The sequence below is a fragment of the Ceratotherium simum genome, chromosome X (assembly GCF_057802395.1).
Source record: "Ceratotherium simum simum isolate JZ-2026a chromosome X, ASM5780239v1, whole genome shotgun sequence".
Classification (NCBI taxonomy): Eukaryota; Metazoa; Chordata; class Mammalia; order Perissodactyla; family Rhinocerotidae; genus Ceratotherium; species Ceratotherium simum.
Window position 1 is genome coordinate 83,688,762 of NC_141940.1, and position 16,829 is coordinate 83,705,590.

At 38.0% G+C, this 16,829-nt stretch overlaps 1 protein-coding gene across 6 annotated transcripts in view; it reads right to left on the reverse strand.

Moving 5' to 3' along the window:
• KLF8 (KLF transcription factor 8) overlaps positions 1–16,829 on the reverse strand; it is a 60,513-nt gene that overhangs the window by 13,188 nt on the left and 30,496 nt on the right. For all 6 annotated transcript variants that reach the window (XM_087427172.1, XM_087427169.1, XM_087427170.1 and 3 more), the window contains 3 exons: positions 11,470–12,034; positions 8,232–8,343; positions 7,442–7,581 (listed from right to left, as the gene is read on the reverse strand). In XM_087427172.1, the coding sequence (XP_087283298.1) occupies positions 7,442–7,581; positions 8,232–8,343; positions 11,470–12,034 (817 nt within the window). The remainder of the gene's footprint in view (positions 1–7,441; positions 7,582–8,231; positions 8,344–11,469; positions 12,035–16,829) is intronic.

Below are 16,829 nucleotides of genomic sequence, written 5' to 3' on the forward strand. Positions count from 1 at the left end.
TGGCTTCACTGCTAAGAGTACAGGGATGGATGACACCTCCATCACATGTGGGGTCACCTGGGTTGGAAGCTCCATTGCCATGGCTGGGGAGAGGGAGAGTGGGAAGGGAGCTGGGTTCACAGGGTCCCACCTCTGCTGTTACCTGTTACTTTGTGGCCACAAGTGCTACTGCAGTTCATATGTCAGATTCCTGTGCATGCCTCCACTGCTGCTATGAGGCTCTGAGCCATGGCTGGGGTCTGGAATCATAGGCTCCACCTCTGCTGCTGCTCCAATGCCTGTGACTGCAGGAGCTGCTGCAGCTAACTGGCCAGAGTTGCAAAGTGTGCCTTTGCTGCTGTCCTCTGGGTTCCCTGGGCCTGGGTGCGGCTGGCTAAGCTGCCACAGCTGAGACATCAAGGGTTCCTGGGCTCTGACTTTGCTGTTCTCCTGTTTAGCTTTCTCTATGTTCTCCACTCCACTCATCCTTTGTATGTACTGATGTGTGGATCTCTCTGGCCTCCTGACTTTTGGGCAATGTAGCCTTTGTTGGGTTTTGGATGTTTTACTTGCTGTAGATTGAAGGGGAAGGACAAAGGGATCCTCTCATCCTGCCATGATGATGACATCTCCATGGGTAGGTTTTAGAGGGTAGAACAGAAGGTGAAAAGCAACCCACTCAGTTGGGGGCATGGGCTGATAAGGTAGTACAGTGAATGATGTATAGGGTCAGCTATCCTGAGACATGGGGTATCTTTACAGAAGTGCTATGAAATGGCCCATATTATAAAGGCCAGACTGAAGAAGTTGGATTTTAGCATGAAAAGTAATGACATAACAAAGGGAGGGGGCAATGAGAGTAGTCTGCCTCAGGTATAGGTAATAAGGGAGATGCATTGACTATAAATAATTTATAAAACAATAATAAAATAGACTAAAAGTGAGTTTGTTCTTTGTTATTGTTATGTTCCAATTGTAAACTATGTCAATGATAAAATACTCCTTCCTGCCATGACAGCTCCCATCACTCTCTCCCTCTTGGTACACCAGTGCCCGAAGGCAATGGTCGGGGGGACGGGTAACATTGAAAAATTTTGAACTCAAGAGTAACTTGGTCAAAGACATACATTGAAATTATCTAGGCATGGTACACAAGATGGATTACATTGAATGGAAAGATACTGGGCTAACCCTACTTGTTTGGCACATAGAGAAGGTGCTCAAAGCAATTATTTATTGAATTGATGAAGGAATCTAGCACAAATGTAACAGAAGATTAAAATAAATAAAAGCAGAAATGAAAGAAGAATCATTACGATGGATGCCTTGGAAATAAAAAGTATAATAAGGGACAACTATGAACAATTTCATGTCAACAAACTAGACAACTTAGAAGAAATGGATAGGGGCTGGCCTGGTGCCATAGTGGTTAAGTTCACATGCTCTGCTTCAGTGGCCTGGGGTTTGCTGGTTCGGATCCCAGGTATGGACCTACACACTGCTCATCAAGCCATGCTGTGGCAGCGTCCCATATACAAAATAGATGAAGATTGGCACAGATGTTAGCTCGGGGCCAATCTTCCTCACCAAAAAAAAGAAAAAACAAAAAAAAGAAGAAATGGATAAATTCCTAGAAACATACAATGTACCAAAACTGAATAAAAAAGAAATAGGAGGCCTAAACAGATCAATAAGAAATAAGGAGATTGAATCAGTAATCAAAATTCTCCCAAGAAAGAAAAGCCCAGGACCAGAAGGCTTTATGGGTGAATTCTACCAAACATTCAAAGAAGAGTTCATACCAATTATTCCTAAACTCTTCCAAAAAACGGGAAAGGAGGGAACACTTCTAAACTCATTCTATGAATACAGCATCACCTTGATATCAAAACCAAACCACTTTAAGAAAAGAAAACTATAGGCCAATATCCCTGATGAACATAGATGCAAAGATCCCCAATAAAATACTAGCAAGCTGAATTCAACAGTACATTAAAAGGATCATACACCACGACCACGTTGGCTTTATCCCTGGGATGATGCAAGGATGGTTCAATGTACTCAATCAATCAAACTAATACAACAGGTTAACAAAATTCAAGAAAAAATCTTCATGATCATCTTAATAAATGCAGAAAAAGCATTTGACAACATCCATTCATAATGAAAACTCTCAACAAAATAGGTATATAAGGAACTTACCTCAACACAATAAAAGCCATATATGACAAACCCACAGCTAGTATCATAATCAATGGGGAAAAACCGAAATCTGTTTCCCTAAGATCCAGTACACAGCAAGGATGCCCACTTTTCTCATTTCTTTTCAACATAGTACTGGAACTCCTAGCTAGAGCATTATACAAGAAAGAAAAAAATAAAAGGCATGCAAATTGGAAAGGAAGAAGTTAAATTATATCTATTGCACAAGACATGATTACACAAATAGAAAACTCTAAAGGCTAAAAAAGAAAAAATGTTAGAACTAATTAAAGAATTCAGTAAACTTGCAATATGCAAAATCAACATACAAAAATCAATCACATTTATATGCACAAACAACAAAATATCTGAAAAGAAAGTAATCCCATTCACAATAGCAACAAAAAGAATAAAATATTTAGGAATAAACTTAACTAATGAGGTGAAATATTTGTACACAGAAAATTATAAGACACTGATAAAGGAAATTGAAAAAGACACAGATAAATGGAAAGACATCCCATGTTTATGGATTGGAAGAATTAATATTGTTAAAATATCCATAATACCCAAAGTGATCTACAGAGTCAATGCAATTCCTCCCAGAATTCCAATGTTGTTCTTTACAGAAATAGAAAAAACAGTCCTAAAATTCATACGGAACCACAAAAGACCCTGAATAGTGAAAGCAATTTTAAGCAACAAGAACAAAGCTGGAGGCATCACACTTCCTGATTTCAAACTATATTACAAAGCTACAGTAATCAAAACAGTATAGTACTGGGGCCGGCCCCATGGCTTAGCAGTTAAGTGCGCACGCTCCGCTACTGGCGGCCCGGGTTGGGATCCGGGCGCGAACTGACGTACCGCTTGTTCGGCCATGCTGAGGCGGCATCCCACATACAGCAACTGGAAGGATGTGCAACTATGACATACAACTATCTACTGGGGCTTTGGGGAGAAAAAGGGAAAAAAAGGAGGAAGATTGGCAATAGATGTTAGCTCATGGCCGGTCTTCCTCAGCAAAAAGAGGAGGATTAGCATGGATGTTAGCTCAGGCCTGATCTTCCTCACAGACACACACAAAAATAACAGTATAGTACTGACATAAGAACAGACATATAGACAAATGGAACAGAATAGGGAGCTTAGATATAAATACTCACACCTACAGTCAATTGATTTTCAACAGCATGCCAATAACAAACAATGTGGAAAGGATAGTCTTCAGTAAATGGTGCTGGGAAAACTGGATATCCACATGCAGAAGAATGAAACTGGACCCTTATGTCACACCATATACAAAAATCAACTCAAAATGGATTCAAAACTTAAACATAAAACCTGAAACCATAAAATCACTAGAAGGAAAGCTTCTTGACATTGGTATGGGCAATGATTTTTTGGATATGACACCAAAAGCACAGGAAACAAAAGCAAAAATAGAAAAATGGGATTCCATAAAACTAAAAAGCTTCTGTACAGCAAAAGAAATAATCAACAGAGTTAAATGGCAATCTATTGAACTGGAGAAAATATTTGTAAAAATCAGATATGTAAACCACATATCTGATAAAGGGTTAATATCCAAAATAAATGAACTTATACAACTCAATAGCAACAACAACAACAAAAAAACAAACAACCTGATTAAAAAATGGACAAAGGACCTGGATAGACATTTCTCAAAAGAAGACATGCAAATGGTCAGCAGGTATATGAAAAAGCCAACAGGTATATGCTCAACTTCATTAATCATCAGGGAAATGCAAATCCAAACCACAATGAGATATCATCTCACACCTGTTAGAATGACTGTTATCAAAAAGACAAAAGATAACAAGTATTGGAGAATACGTGGAGAAAAGGGAATTCTTGTACACTCTTGATAGGACTATAAATTGGTACAGCCACTACGGAAACCATTAAGGAGCTTCCTCAAAAAATTAAACATAGAACTACCATATAATTCAGCAATCTCATATTTGGGTATACATCTAAAGGAAATAAAATTAGTAACTTGAAGATATATCTGCACTCCCATGTTCATTGCAGCATCATTCATAATAGCCAAGATACAGAAACAACCTGAGTGTCTATCAATGAATGAATGGATAAGGAAGATGTGCTATGTATATATATATATATATATATATCAGAGGCTGGGGGGAGCATGGAGAGAAGTTGGTCAAGGGGTACAAAGTTTCAGTTTTGCAAGATAAATAAGTCCCAGAGATCTAATGTACAACAATGTAACTATAGTTAACAATATTATACTATATACCTGAAATTTGCTAAGAGGGTGGATCTTAGGTGTTTTCACCACAAAAGGTGATGGATATGTTAATTAGCTTGATTGTAGTGTATATTTCACAATGCATATGTATATCAAATCACCAAATTGCACATCTTAAATATATACAATTTTTTCCAACTATAACTCAATAAAGTTAAAAGAAAAAAAGAATAAATTAAGACAAAAAGCCTAACGGGGTGGCAGTGAGACTAGAATGGAAAGAATATGAATAACAGCTAACATTTATTGAATAGTTGCTATATGCCAGATATTATTTTAAGTGTTTTACACTATTAATACTTCTAGATAAGGAAACTGAGGCAAAGAAAGGTGAAGTAACTTTCAGCTACTGAGTGGTAGACTGGGATGTCAAAGCCAGACAGTGTCATTTTACTCTATATGCTCTTGGCTATTATGTCTACATTCTCAATAAAAGAGCTATTTGAAAGAAGAAATAATAGAACTTTAGAAACAAACAACTGAGGGCATAAGAGAATGTTAAGAATCAATGATAAATTTTGAGCCTGGGTAAATGGGTCATATTAAAAACTAAGGCTTGTGTATATGTTTAATGGAAATTATTGTATTTGTATTTTCTGCTTCGTATGATTGTAAGCTCAGAGGAGATGAACAGGTGCATTGCATGCTAGAGGCAGTATCCAGATAAGCAAGAGCCTCATGGCTCTCTGCTGAGAGAATATCTACCAGAGACAGGGATATCACTCTCTGGGACTTCTTGCAATGAACTCCAATCTTTGGAGGGCAATGAAGCAGGCATTTCTGCAGCTGCCTCAGTTCCAAAGAACCTGTGGAATACCAGTAATATAAAAAAGTATACCTAGGTTGCACATCAAGGTTTGATTCCAAAAAGGTTTTCCCACTTACTAACTGTGGGAGTACTGGCAAACTCTCTATCTCTCTAAATAACATCTCCATCCACCCAGTCACCCGAAACAGAAATCTGAGAGTCATCAGTGTCCCCTCAATCATCAATACACTTCCTTCTCTCCACATCAACTCCCAACATCCTAGTCAGGCTCTCATCATTTTTTTTACCTGGATCACTACAGTAGCCTCTTAAGTGGTCTTCCTCCTTCCACTCTTGCACCCCAATGCTTCCACCACCAACCATTGCACTCAATATGCCCTAGCTATGCTGGGCATATTGTCAGTTATTAGAACAAGGCAAGCTTATTCCCATCTCACAGCTTTTGTACTCTGACTAGCCAAGAACACTCTTTCCTTGAGCTTTTTGCATGGCTGGCTCCTTCTCATATTGATTACATTATTCAATGTGTGAGCCTTGTTTAGATCTTGATTTGAACAAACTTTAAAAAAACATTTATTAGACAATTGAGGAAATCTGATATTAAGGAATTTTTATATGCTAGTAATATTGTGCTTACTTTTAAACATTTTTGTCTTTTAAAGCTATATTCTGAAGTATTTATGAATAAGATGATATGATGTCTGGAATTTGCTTCAAAATAATACAATGGGAGGGGCCAGCCCAGTTGCACAAGCGGTTAAGTGCTTGCGCTCCACTGCAGTGGCCTGGGGTTCGCCGGTTCCAATCCCGGGCACGCACCGACGCACCACTTGTCAGGCCATGCTGTGGCAGTGTCCCATATAAAGTAGAGGAAGAGGGGCACGGATGTTAGCCCAGGGCCAGTCTTCCTCAGCAAAAAGAGGAGGATTGGCAGATGTCAGCTCAGGGCTGATCTTCCTCACAAAAAATAATAATAATACAATGGGGAGTGGGAGAGTTGGTAGGGCTGTAGAAGAAACAAAATTGGCCATATACTGATATAATTGTTGAAGCTGGGTGAAGGGTACACGAAAGTCCAGTAAACTGTTCTACTTTTGAATGTTGAAAATTTAGGTTTAAGTACTTAAGAAAAATATTTATATAAAAAAATATATATAGTCAGTGGAATCAGCCTCCATCCTACATGGAGGAGAAGCAAACAAAACATCAATAAATAAAAAAAGTGCATGGGAATGTTGGGACAATGCAGCCTAGAAATCAGTCACCTGGTCATAGCCTCAGGGCATAGCAACTAGGACTCTGGGTCTTTCCATACAAATCCTAACACAGCAAATGTAACACAGTACATGTTTACAAGAAAGGAAGGCCCCTTCCTTGTCCAGGGTGTCCAAGCCTCAATTCTGAGCTGGAGATGATTGGGGAGGAGGAGTATCCAAGGCAGAGGGTACAAACTGATGACTGACAAGCTATATCTAGCCCATAGGCAGGTTTCTTTGAATCTACGGTATTGTCAAAAAAGTTTGATTAGATGCCAACATTCAAAATCTAAGACATTTCACATAAAAATCTTGATTTTCTGCTTTTCTTTAAAATTTGGAAGACTTGGTAATATTTAGTTGGAGTTGAATGACAGTTCTCCTTCAGATGGGGCAGGTGCCCCCAGTTTGGCACAATCCCCACCAGGTCTGCTTTACTTATTTTTTCTAATGTGCACCCTTTTTCTAATGTGAACCAAAGTATGTTATAGGTTGGTGGATGGTGCTGAGTTCCAAAAGCCTGCTTTAATTGCACTTATTTTAAACTACTTTTGTGCTTTTCAATACTCAGTAATACCAGTGGGGCTCTGGTAGCAAGGGAGGGAGCAATGTCTTAGCTGACTTAATCTTTGCATAAGTGTTATGAATTCCTAATTAGAAACACCCACAGGTACTCAAAGGGGATGATGACTATTCAGAAGACATCAGGCTTAGTGTTTTCCTAGGCTGGATTTATAAAAGCTACCTTAGAGTAGGAACAAGACATATAGGTAAAAGCCATGAACGGAGCTTGGGCCCATGAGTATAAATGGATCAGTCTTTCTTTCAATACTTTCTTCTCTTCCTATCTCTCAGAGACTGTGTGTATGTGTGTGCACATGTGCGTGTATGTTTGTGTGTGTGTGTGTGTGTTGGGGCGTGGGGTGGAGGTGGGCAGACCTGTATGGATTCTGCGGTGGGCTTTCAGGTGAGAGCTTTTGGTGTACACTTTGCTGCATCCAGCAAAGTCACATTGGTGAATCCGTCTTCTCTTGAAGTCAAGGGACTCTTCTCCCTGCATTTGTGTCATTGCTGCTGGTCTGAGCAAAGAAAGAGGAATAAAGCCAAAGAATTATTTTAAAGCGGAGGCTAAATAAATGGACTTACATACAGTGAGACCACCTCATACATGCATTTAATTTATGCAAATATAACACGAGACCCCCAAGAGAAGAAATAATTTAAATATTTAAGCAGTTCCCTCAACTAGGCCATTCTGCTCAGTAAGTGCTGGTCCCAGGGGGTGGCAATGTTTCCTTGGGTGGTTTCTGCTCCCAAACGGTATGAGCATTTCACTCTAATAAGTCTCATTCTTGTGTTTAAAAGAATGTATTTTTCATACCACATAATTGCTAAAACACAAGCCAACTAATTCATTAGTTCCAACATTAGAAGACAAGGCTGCTTTAAACTTATAAAGAGAAACAGTATGTAACTGTATTTTATAGGAAATTTGCAGATTTTTCAAAGGTAAAATTGATAATCTACAATTAGAACATAATTCTGCCATAATATGCATGTCCATGTCCATGTGTGCACACAAACTCATTCCTTCCCTGGGAAGGCAGTTTACCTATATGTTGTTGTCCTCAAATTCTTACTATTGTGTCTGAGAATTTGTTCCACTTCTATCACATACACACACATATATACACAGAGACAGACCTGAAGTAAAGACAAAAGTACTCACTCTTGCTGTAGTCCTTGAATACCCTGTAAGCCCGAGGATCCACTTTCAATTGCACTCTCCTCACTGTCACTTGGGATCTCCAGTGGATACATGGACATGGGGTCAATTTTCACTAAAAGAAAAAGAAAAGGAGCAGTGTGGGCTATAAATATATGTGCTTCTGTAATTATTATCAGGATTCCTAGTTTGGCCCACAATGAGAAGTAGAAGCAAGATAGAGAAATAAAGAAAAAGCAAAGATGGAAGAAAAGTATTTGTAAGGAAAGAAGAGAAGAACATTTAAAATTTTTAGCATAGCAGGGAACAGAAATTCCTTTGAGGGAAAGGTAGTAAAGAACATTCTAGTACCACTAGAATGAGCTTCTCTAGGATAGTGAGTTTGATAGGACAGTAAGCCTCCCAAGGATAGGGCATGGGTATCATTCAATTATCTCCAGCCCCCAGGACAGGGTATGCTGAAAAGTCAGGTTCAATATATGTTTCTTGAATTGAACTTTCTGAATAGTTCCCTGGCTGTCCCAAGATCAATGTCTAGGCTCACCCCACAGGTGAGAATGTCTCCTTTGGTTTCTGTGCTCCTAAATGGAAATGAGTTGATGAGATGAAACACATACCTAGTACCTAGTAAGTGCTTGATACATGTTAGCATCCTTCCCTTCTACCTACATTGGGAGAAGCCCTCAAATATTTTTTTTTTTTTTGTGAGGAGATCAGTCCTGAGCTAACATCTGCCAATCCTCCTTTTTTTTTTGCTGAGGAAGACTGGCCCTGAGCTAACATCTGTGCCCATCTTCCTCCACTTTATATGGGATGCCGCCACGGCATGGCTTGCCAAGTAGCGCATCGGTGTGTGCCCGGGATCCAAACCGGCGAACCCCGGGCTGCCACAGCGGTGCACACGCACCCAACCACTTGCGCCACTGGTCCGGGCCCTCAAATATTTCTTATTATCAAACACTGATGCTTCTGATCCCTAACAAAACTCAATCAGGTGGTCGGCAGTCTGCTAGATCTAGTGAGAGTTTCAAAATTTCTATATAGAAGAAACTTAAGAATGGCAATAAAGTTTGGGGGGGAGAGTATTTGCTTAGTGTAGTTGCCTCCATACATTGATTGTGTATCATTCACTAAAAAGTTTTAAGCATGTATCTCAAGATGTGTTTGTCTTTGTGCATGTGTGTATGATATAAGTGTACTAGTATCCTACAATTTTGTGTACATTATTAAAAATACAAAATATACAAAAAACAAAAATAACATGTAAAGGGTAAGAAAATACAAATAGAAATTTTGATACTTTATTTTTGTGCTCTAATTGTTTTATGTGACTCCTCCCAAGGTGTAAGTATACCATTTTGGAGACCACTGGGCTAATGGGCTTGCTTGAAATTACATTGAACACTTTTAAAATTTATTCTGTTTATTTAGAGTGGTTTTGGTGGACTGATGGATATTATGGGGGGAATTCAAAGCCCCGTCAAACCATCCCTTTGTAACTGCCTTGATATCAGCAAATTCTTACACAGGGAATTTTATTTTCCCATTTCCTTTTTTATTTGGCTGTTTCTCCTTATATGAGAATTGATAACCATATTTTATTTTATTATTATTTTCTTTTTGCTGAGGAAGATTCACCCTGAGCTAACATCTGTTGCCAATCTTCCTCTTTTTTTTCTGCCACCACAGCATGGCCACTGACAGACAAGTGATGTAGGTCCATGCCCGGGAACTGAACATGAGCCACTGAAGTGGACCACTTAACCACTAGGCCACCAGGGCTGGCCCGATAACCATATTTTAATTAACCCCCTCAGGGAATCTCAAAAAGAAGATGGTTATGAATACTTATCATTACCATAATTAACCACTAGTCAATGATGGCATTTTTATTCAAAAGAACACTGCAAAGTGTCAGCAATTTGATGCTTAGTACATTGTTTTTATCAGTCTCCTACATTTAGTGATGGGATGATCACAAGGCACAAGGAGTTTCAAAGGTAGAAAACTCTTAGAAAGTTTTTTTTATACTGAGCTGAAATCTGGTTCCTAGTCTTTTCCACCCACATATCTCCCTTTTGGTCTTTTCAATTCATGCTAAACATTTATCAGCTCCTCATTTGACACGGGTGTGAATCCTCTCACCATCCTAATCTCTCTGCTCTGATTATACTACAATTTCCGAACATCCTTTCTAAGGCACAATATCCAAGTGATTGTAATTCTACAGATGTGGTGAAGCTAAATATCTTGAACCACTTCAGAGGCCATATAATTTTCTTTGATCACTCCCAATTACAAACTAAAGTAGATATACCTCTAGGAGGGGAACTGGGTGGCTGGGGAATAATGGTAGAAGGGAAACTTAATTTATACCTTTCTGAATTTTGAATTTATTTTAAAAATTAAATAGAAGATTACAGCATATGAACTCTCTCCTGGACAAATTTTCAAGTTTGTTAATCAAATTATTTGTTGCAAGACAAGTACTATCTACCACTATGTTAGGATTTCTGGAGATACACAAAGAGAAATAAGATACAGTCTTGTCCTTAAAGAATTTACAATTAAGTTGGGAAGATTGTCCATGCACTTGTGATACAGGTAAGTACAAAAGTAAAATGGAGGATAACAGATGCCAAATGAGGAGGAAGAGAGAGAAGATGGCAATATTTCAAAGAAGACTATTTTACTGTAGCTAAGAGAAAAGGTACGGTGTTGGGAGAGTCAGGAGATAAGGTTGGCTAAGTATGTAGGGCTAGAAATGTTCTCAACTTTTCCACCAAAGCATTCCTAATGGCATAGAAGAATAAACACATTCTCCTGGGAAGTCCCAGGGTGGGTGTCTTAGTAAGCTTAAAATTATTTTTGAACTTGGTGTTTTGTCTTAAAAGGTTATTCAAGTTTTACATTTTTCTCTTTAACAAAATCATATGTTTAAAATATAAAATGTTTTAAATTACTTACTATCAAATAATATACAGGTTTTAGGAAGATATATAGTATTTCACTCAAGGATATACATATTCCAGTTTGAGAAGCATGGGATAAACAAAAGAGAGGCATTGTACATTGTTAATCATTGAAGAGACATGATCAAAACAGTATTTATGAAAGATTACTCTTGAAGCTCTGTGCAAGAATAATCAGAGGGGGTGAAAAGAGACAGAAGATAGGACAACTCAAAAAGAGAATAGATGGAGAAAAGTGAGGCCTAGGAAAGGGGCACATTGATGCTTACCTGATCCAGCATTTTTCCCATCTCCTCCAATGAGTGGGACTGTAATGGCTGCAGGGCCCCCATCTGCAGGCAAAGTAGTATACACCATGGGCAGCGACTGCACTACCACTGGGATAGTCTTCAAGCCACCCATCTTATTTGGCAGATTGACTGAGGGGACAGTGTGAATCACATGTAAGATCTGCTGGCCACCAGTGCCCTGAGAGGAGGCCAGGATAGAGCCTGGAGTCAGAACCGTAGGGATATTTGCTGAAGTGCCTGTGTCAGATGTTGAAGTGGACACTACAAGGGCCTGGGGAGTAGGCTGTGGCTTGGGAGGACGTACTGGAGCTTGCAGCATGCTAGCAGGCTGGAGAGGAGCCTTGGGCTTGTGAAAGGAGAGGTCGACTGGTTCCACCTGAGGCAGGTTGAAATCGTTAGCCAGAAGTTCTTCTGGGGGCTCAATCTTGATGTCATTAAACAGTGTTGGGTTCTCCATGGGATTAGCATCCAGGAGAGATGGAGATGTCATATTATGTCTGTCTGCTATCTTAGAGGGATCTGTGATCTGAACAGGACCAGTGACCTAAAACAAACAAACAAATAAATAAATAAATAGTAAGTAAATAAGTAGATAAATAAATAAATGAGAGATGCAAAACAGTCAGTGTTAGCAACCTGGAGAAGATACATGTGAGCAATGAAAGAAAGAAATCTCTATTCTCTTCTCATGGGCAGAATATACAAGGAGTTGAGAGAAATGAGACTAGACTACACAAAAGAGGAAAAAGGAAGGGAAATTTTACTGAACTCCAATACCAGGCACTGTATCAGGCAATTGACACAAATTATTTCATTTAATCTTTACAATAATCCTGCAAGATTATTTAAAGTCAATGCTTTCTGAATATCCCCTATAAGTACTAAGTCCAGTAAGGGCACACATGAATATGCTATAGCCATGAAGTGCATACTGACATACTAACTATAAGGATAGAACAATGTGAGTAGCTTCTAAGTCATACTACAGTAAGTGATGCAGACACATATGCAAAGTGTTTAAGAAAAGGGAACGATTCTTTCTGTCTAAACAGGATCAGAAAAGGGTTTAAGGAGGAAGTGATATTTTAGATGGGCCTTAGAGAATTAATAGGAGTTCTCTAGGCAGAGAAGGGATAAGAAAAATATTCCTGTCTGCAGAGACATAAGAACAGACAATATGCTTAGGGAATAATGATGCAGTACAATCAGTTGTATTATACGCAAAATCGAACTGTGCAACTTTTAAATTTAAAAAATACTAATTAAATGATCACTTTATAGGTAATATATAAAATAACATAAAACCTCAACTTAATTAAAAATTTTCTAAGAATTCCATGAATTCAAAGGTCAAGGATATTGTGAACTGTGTATGCCATCGCCATGCAACACTCTGGACCTTGAAGACGGCCTTGGAAATGATGGTGCTATGTCAGCCAGTAAACAAATCAAGACTCCATACTTTATCAGGATTATATTTGAGCTACAGGAGTTTTGAATTATGAGAAATGTTCAATAATGCATCCCTTACACAAAATACAACTATCCTTTAGTTTTGTATATTTGGAATATGAGGGAAGTTGGAGTTCAAGGAAAGGCTGGGTGATAAAAGATAACTGTTTTGAGGAGGGAATTGACATGGGCAGAGCTATTTCTGTGAGATTTAACTAGTTCCTCAATGAAGGATAGATTGAAGGAGGAATAAGACTGGATTCAAAGAGACCAAAAAGGAAGCAAGAGGAAAAATCTTGGGGAGACATTTATGAGACAATTGGAGAAATCTGAATATTGACTGGATATTGGATGATATTAAGGAATTTATTGTTAATTTTTAAAGGTTTGATAATGATTTTATGGTTATGACTTTTAAAACTTTAGGTGAGAGATAAGGGCCTGAACTCAGAGAATGATCAGGGGCAAGGAGAGGCAGTATTCTCTTGCTCTGACTTTGTTTAAAAAACCCTCAGAGCATGCTGGGAGTGAGTAAAGGCACCAAGAAGCATCCATACTTTATCTACAGAATTTCGCCAGACTGCTACTTTCTCCCTCTGCTATCCTATGACGCTCTTGATTTCTTGATTTATAAGCCCCAGCCCCAACTCAGGCCTTGTTTGTGGTCCAAATATTGCTTTAAGCTGCTCCTCTGAGACATGACTTCTGTGATTTGTCCCACTGTTTCACATACTTCTAATGTAATCCAACCCTTATGGGAGGATTCACTCCATCCAGATAAAGAGGGCAGCAGAATCCTGTTGGTGGGGGTGGGGAATGATAAGGAAAGAACTTGTCAAGAATGACTCTGCTAAACTTAAAAATTCCTTGTCCTCTGAATCTCCCAAATCAACTTTGGCACCTATTTTTCCTACATTTCCCACTTGTGTCTTTACCTGAACAGCTCCCTTCTCAGATTAAAGAAGCAGAAGCCCAGGAGTCTCTAAGGAAGAGTGGGAAGAAGTGTCTTTCTATAGTCTCTTTATCAGGGCTGTCAATAACATTGAGAAATATAATTACAACAGAAAACATGAGATTGGTTGTAATATCATTTTCTACAAGAATGTAGATTGTGGGTACAGCTGTATAAATAAACACTAAGTCTGCAAATATACAATAAGGATCTAGGTAAATTTTTATGGACTTTCTGGACTCTATGCTTTAGGCCCAGAAACCTAAGGAAACTGAAGTTCTGAATACTAAATATAAAATGGAGACTACTTACAGTCTTGTGCTAAACAGAGGCCATCTCCAAGACCCTGAGTGTTGCCTAGAATAATGTTATTAGTTCAAGGCCTTGTGCTTAGCTGGTACTCGATCCACAGTTGTTCATTTTATTGAAAAATATATTATTCAGGAAAATCCAAAATGGAAACTTACCAATGAAAGTATAGAAACTGAACATATAGACTATTCTTACTGCCTTGATTAGATAAGATGTTATAGGGCCCTACTTCAGCAAGCAATCATGAGTTACCCTGTAGACTAAGCCCGCCCTGTGGTCTACCAATTCTTAACAAAACCCTGTCCACAATAGGACTTCAATCATTACTCCTCTTATGCTATCATTACAAGACTTTGAAAGAAATGTTGGAAGTCCAGTCGTTTGGGTTTTACTGTTTTAATAGTAACTTCCTCAAAGTATATCATCACATATTCTCTTCTATATATATTACTTTAAAGTGTACCTGTTATGCCTAAGTGAATCCAGACTGCAGCAAGGATTTTCTGGCTTATGAATGATGTATTCTGAAAGTAAGCTTCCTCAGGAAAACAGACTATGCTTGAAAGCAGCTCTCAAGGTTGACCTTACTGTTTCTTGCTTTGTGGCCCGAGGACATAATATGACAAGTATTCCATATCTACACATTACTATGGTGAATAACTTTTTGTGTGTACTGAGAATTCTCTTTTCCATATGGTCAAAATAATTTTAATAAGAAGTCTGATATACAGTTTGATCACTTCCATATTTTTAATATAACTATGCCTATGGTTAAAAAGAAATCAACACACTATCTGTGTTACCTTCTCCCTGTACATAGCATACTATACTTAAAGATTCTGAAGAATACATAAAGTAAGGAGTGAATGCGGTTTTAGCCCTAGAGTTTTGTTGATTTTCAAGAATTCTCACTAAGATGACTCAAGATGGCTCCCCATTCCACTTTTCATTAAAGACAATTATCACAGCTTTAGAAGCTCATCTGATGATTGATTTAAAGCTGTGCCATCAAATTTTTCTCTTTAAATCACATATTTTCATCTTCAACATTCTGTAATGGCTTAAAATTTTAAGTGTTCTGTAGTAAGTCACTACCACTTTTCAAAGAAAGAGAATAGCTACTTTATCCACTTGCTATTTTAAAACTTTAGGCTGCAGCTTTCTAAGATTTCTGAGTCTATGAAGAAGGTTGGGTATAAAAAAATACAGAAACTTGGAGGTGGTTTGGAGAGGTTTTAATTTCCATAGTCTTTCTCCTCAAATGTCCAGAATCCTAATTAGATTTTAATGCAATCTCAGTTGACCAAAAAAAGAGTTATTTATTGATATATCACCAAAGATGATGGATAAAGGCATGAAGGACCCTCAATTCTAGAAAGAAACTCAGAGAAAATGTCATCAATTTCACAAATATTTAATTCCTTGAGCATTGATAAAGACAGGTAGAAAGGCCTGGGAAGTGGAGGGTCAGGAGAATTAACCGCTTAAAACAGCTCTGATTTAGAGTGGGATTGAAAGTGGGAAGGCAAGACTGAAAGAAAATGAAAGAACAGGAATTAAAAGAGTTTATCACCAAGAAATCAGTCTTACAGGAAATGCTAAAGGGATTTATTGAACTGGGAAAGAGAAGACCACAAATAGGAATAAGAAAATTATCAAAAAAAAAACAATAAAATCAGTGGTAAAGGCAAAAATATATTAAAGGAAGCAGATCAACCACCTAAGAAGATAATATGAAGGTCAAAAGACAAAAGTATTAAAATCATCAATTTCCATGATGAGAGGGTAACAGATACACATGCACAATAAAAGAGGTTAGATATGATATCAAGAGCATAAAACATGGTAAGAAGGGAATAAAAGTGTAGAGCTTTTAGCAAGAGATAAAACTAAACAGACCACCAACTTAATATAGATTGCTATATACATAGGTTATTATATATGAACCTAATGGTAATAACAAACTAGAAACCTATAATAATACACAAAAAAATGAGAGAAAGGAACCCAAACATAATACTAAATAAAGCCATCAAACCACAGAGGAAGAGAGCAAGAGAAGAAGAAACGAACAGAAAAGAACTACTAAAATACCCAGAAAACAAGTAACAAAACAGCAATAAGTACATTCTTATCAGTAGTTACTTTAGATGTCAATGGACTAAATGCTCCAATCAAAAGGCATAGGGTGGTCGACTGGATTAAAAAACAGGTCCCATACACATACTGCATACAAGAGACACACTTCAGACCTAAAGATACTCAAAAACTGAAAGTGAAGGGATGTAAAAAGATACTCCATGCAAATGGCAAATAAAGAAAGCCAGGGTAGCAATACTTATATCAGATAAAATAGACTTTAAAACAAAAACTGTAACAAGAGACAAAGAAGGGCACTACATAATGATGAAGGGAACAATCCAACAAGGATATAAAACTTGTAAATATCTATGCACCCAACATTGGAACTCCTACATATATAAAGCAATTATTAACAAGACATAAAAGGAGAAATAGACAGCAACACAATAACAGTAGGGGACTTTAACACTCCACCTACACCAATGGATAGATCATCCAAACAGAAGATCAATAGGGAAACATTGGCCTTAAATGACACACT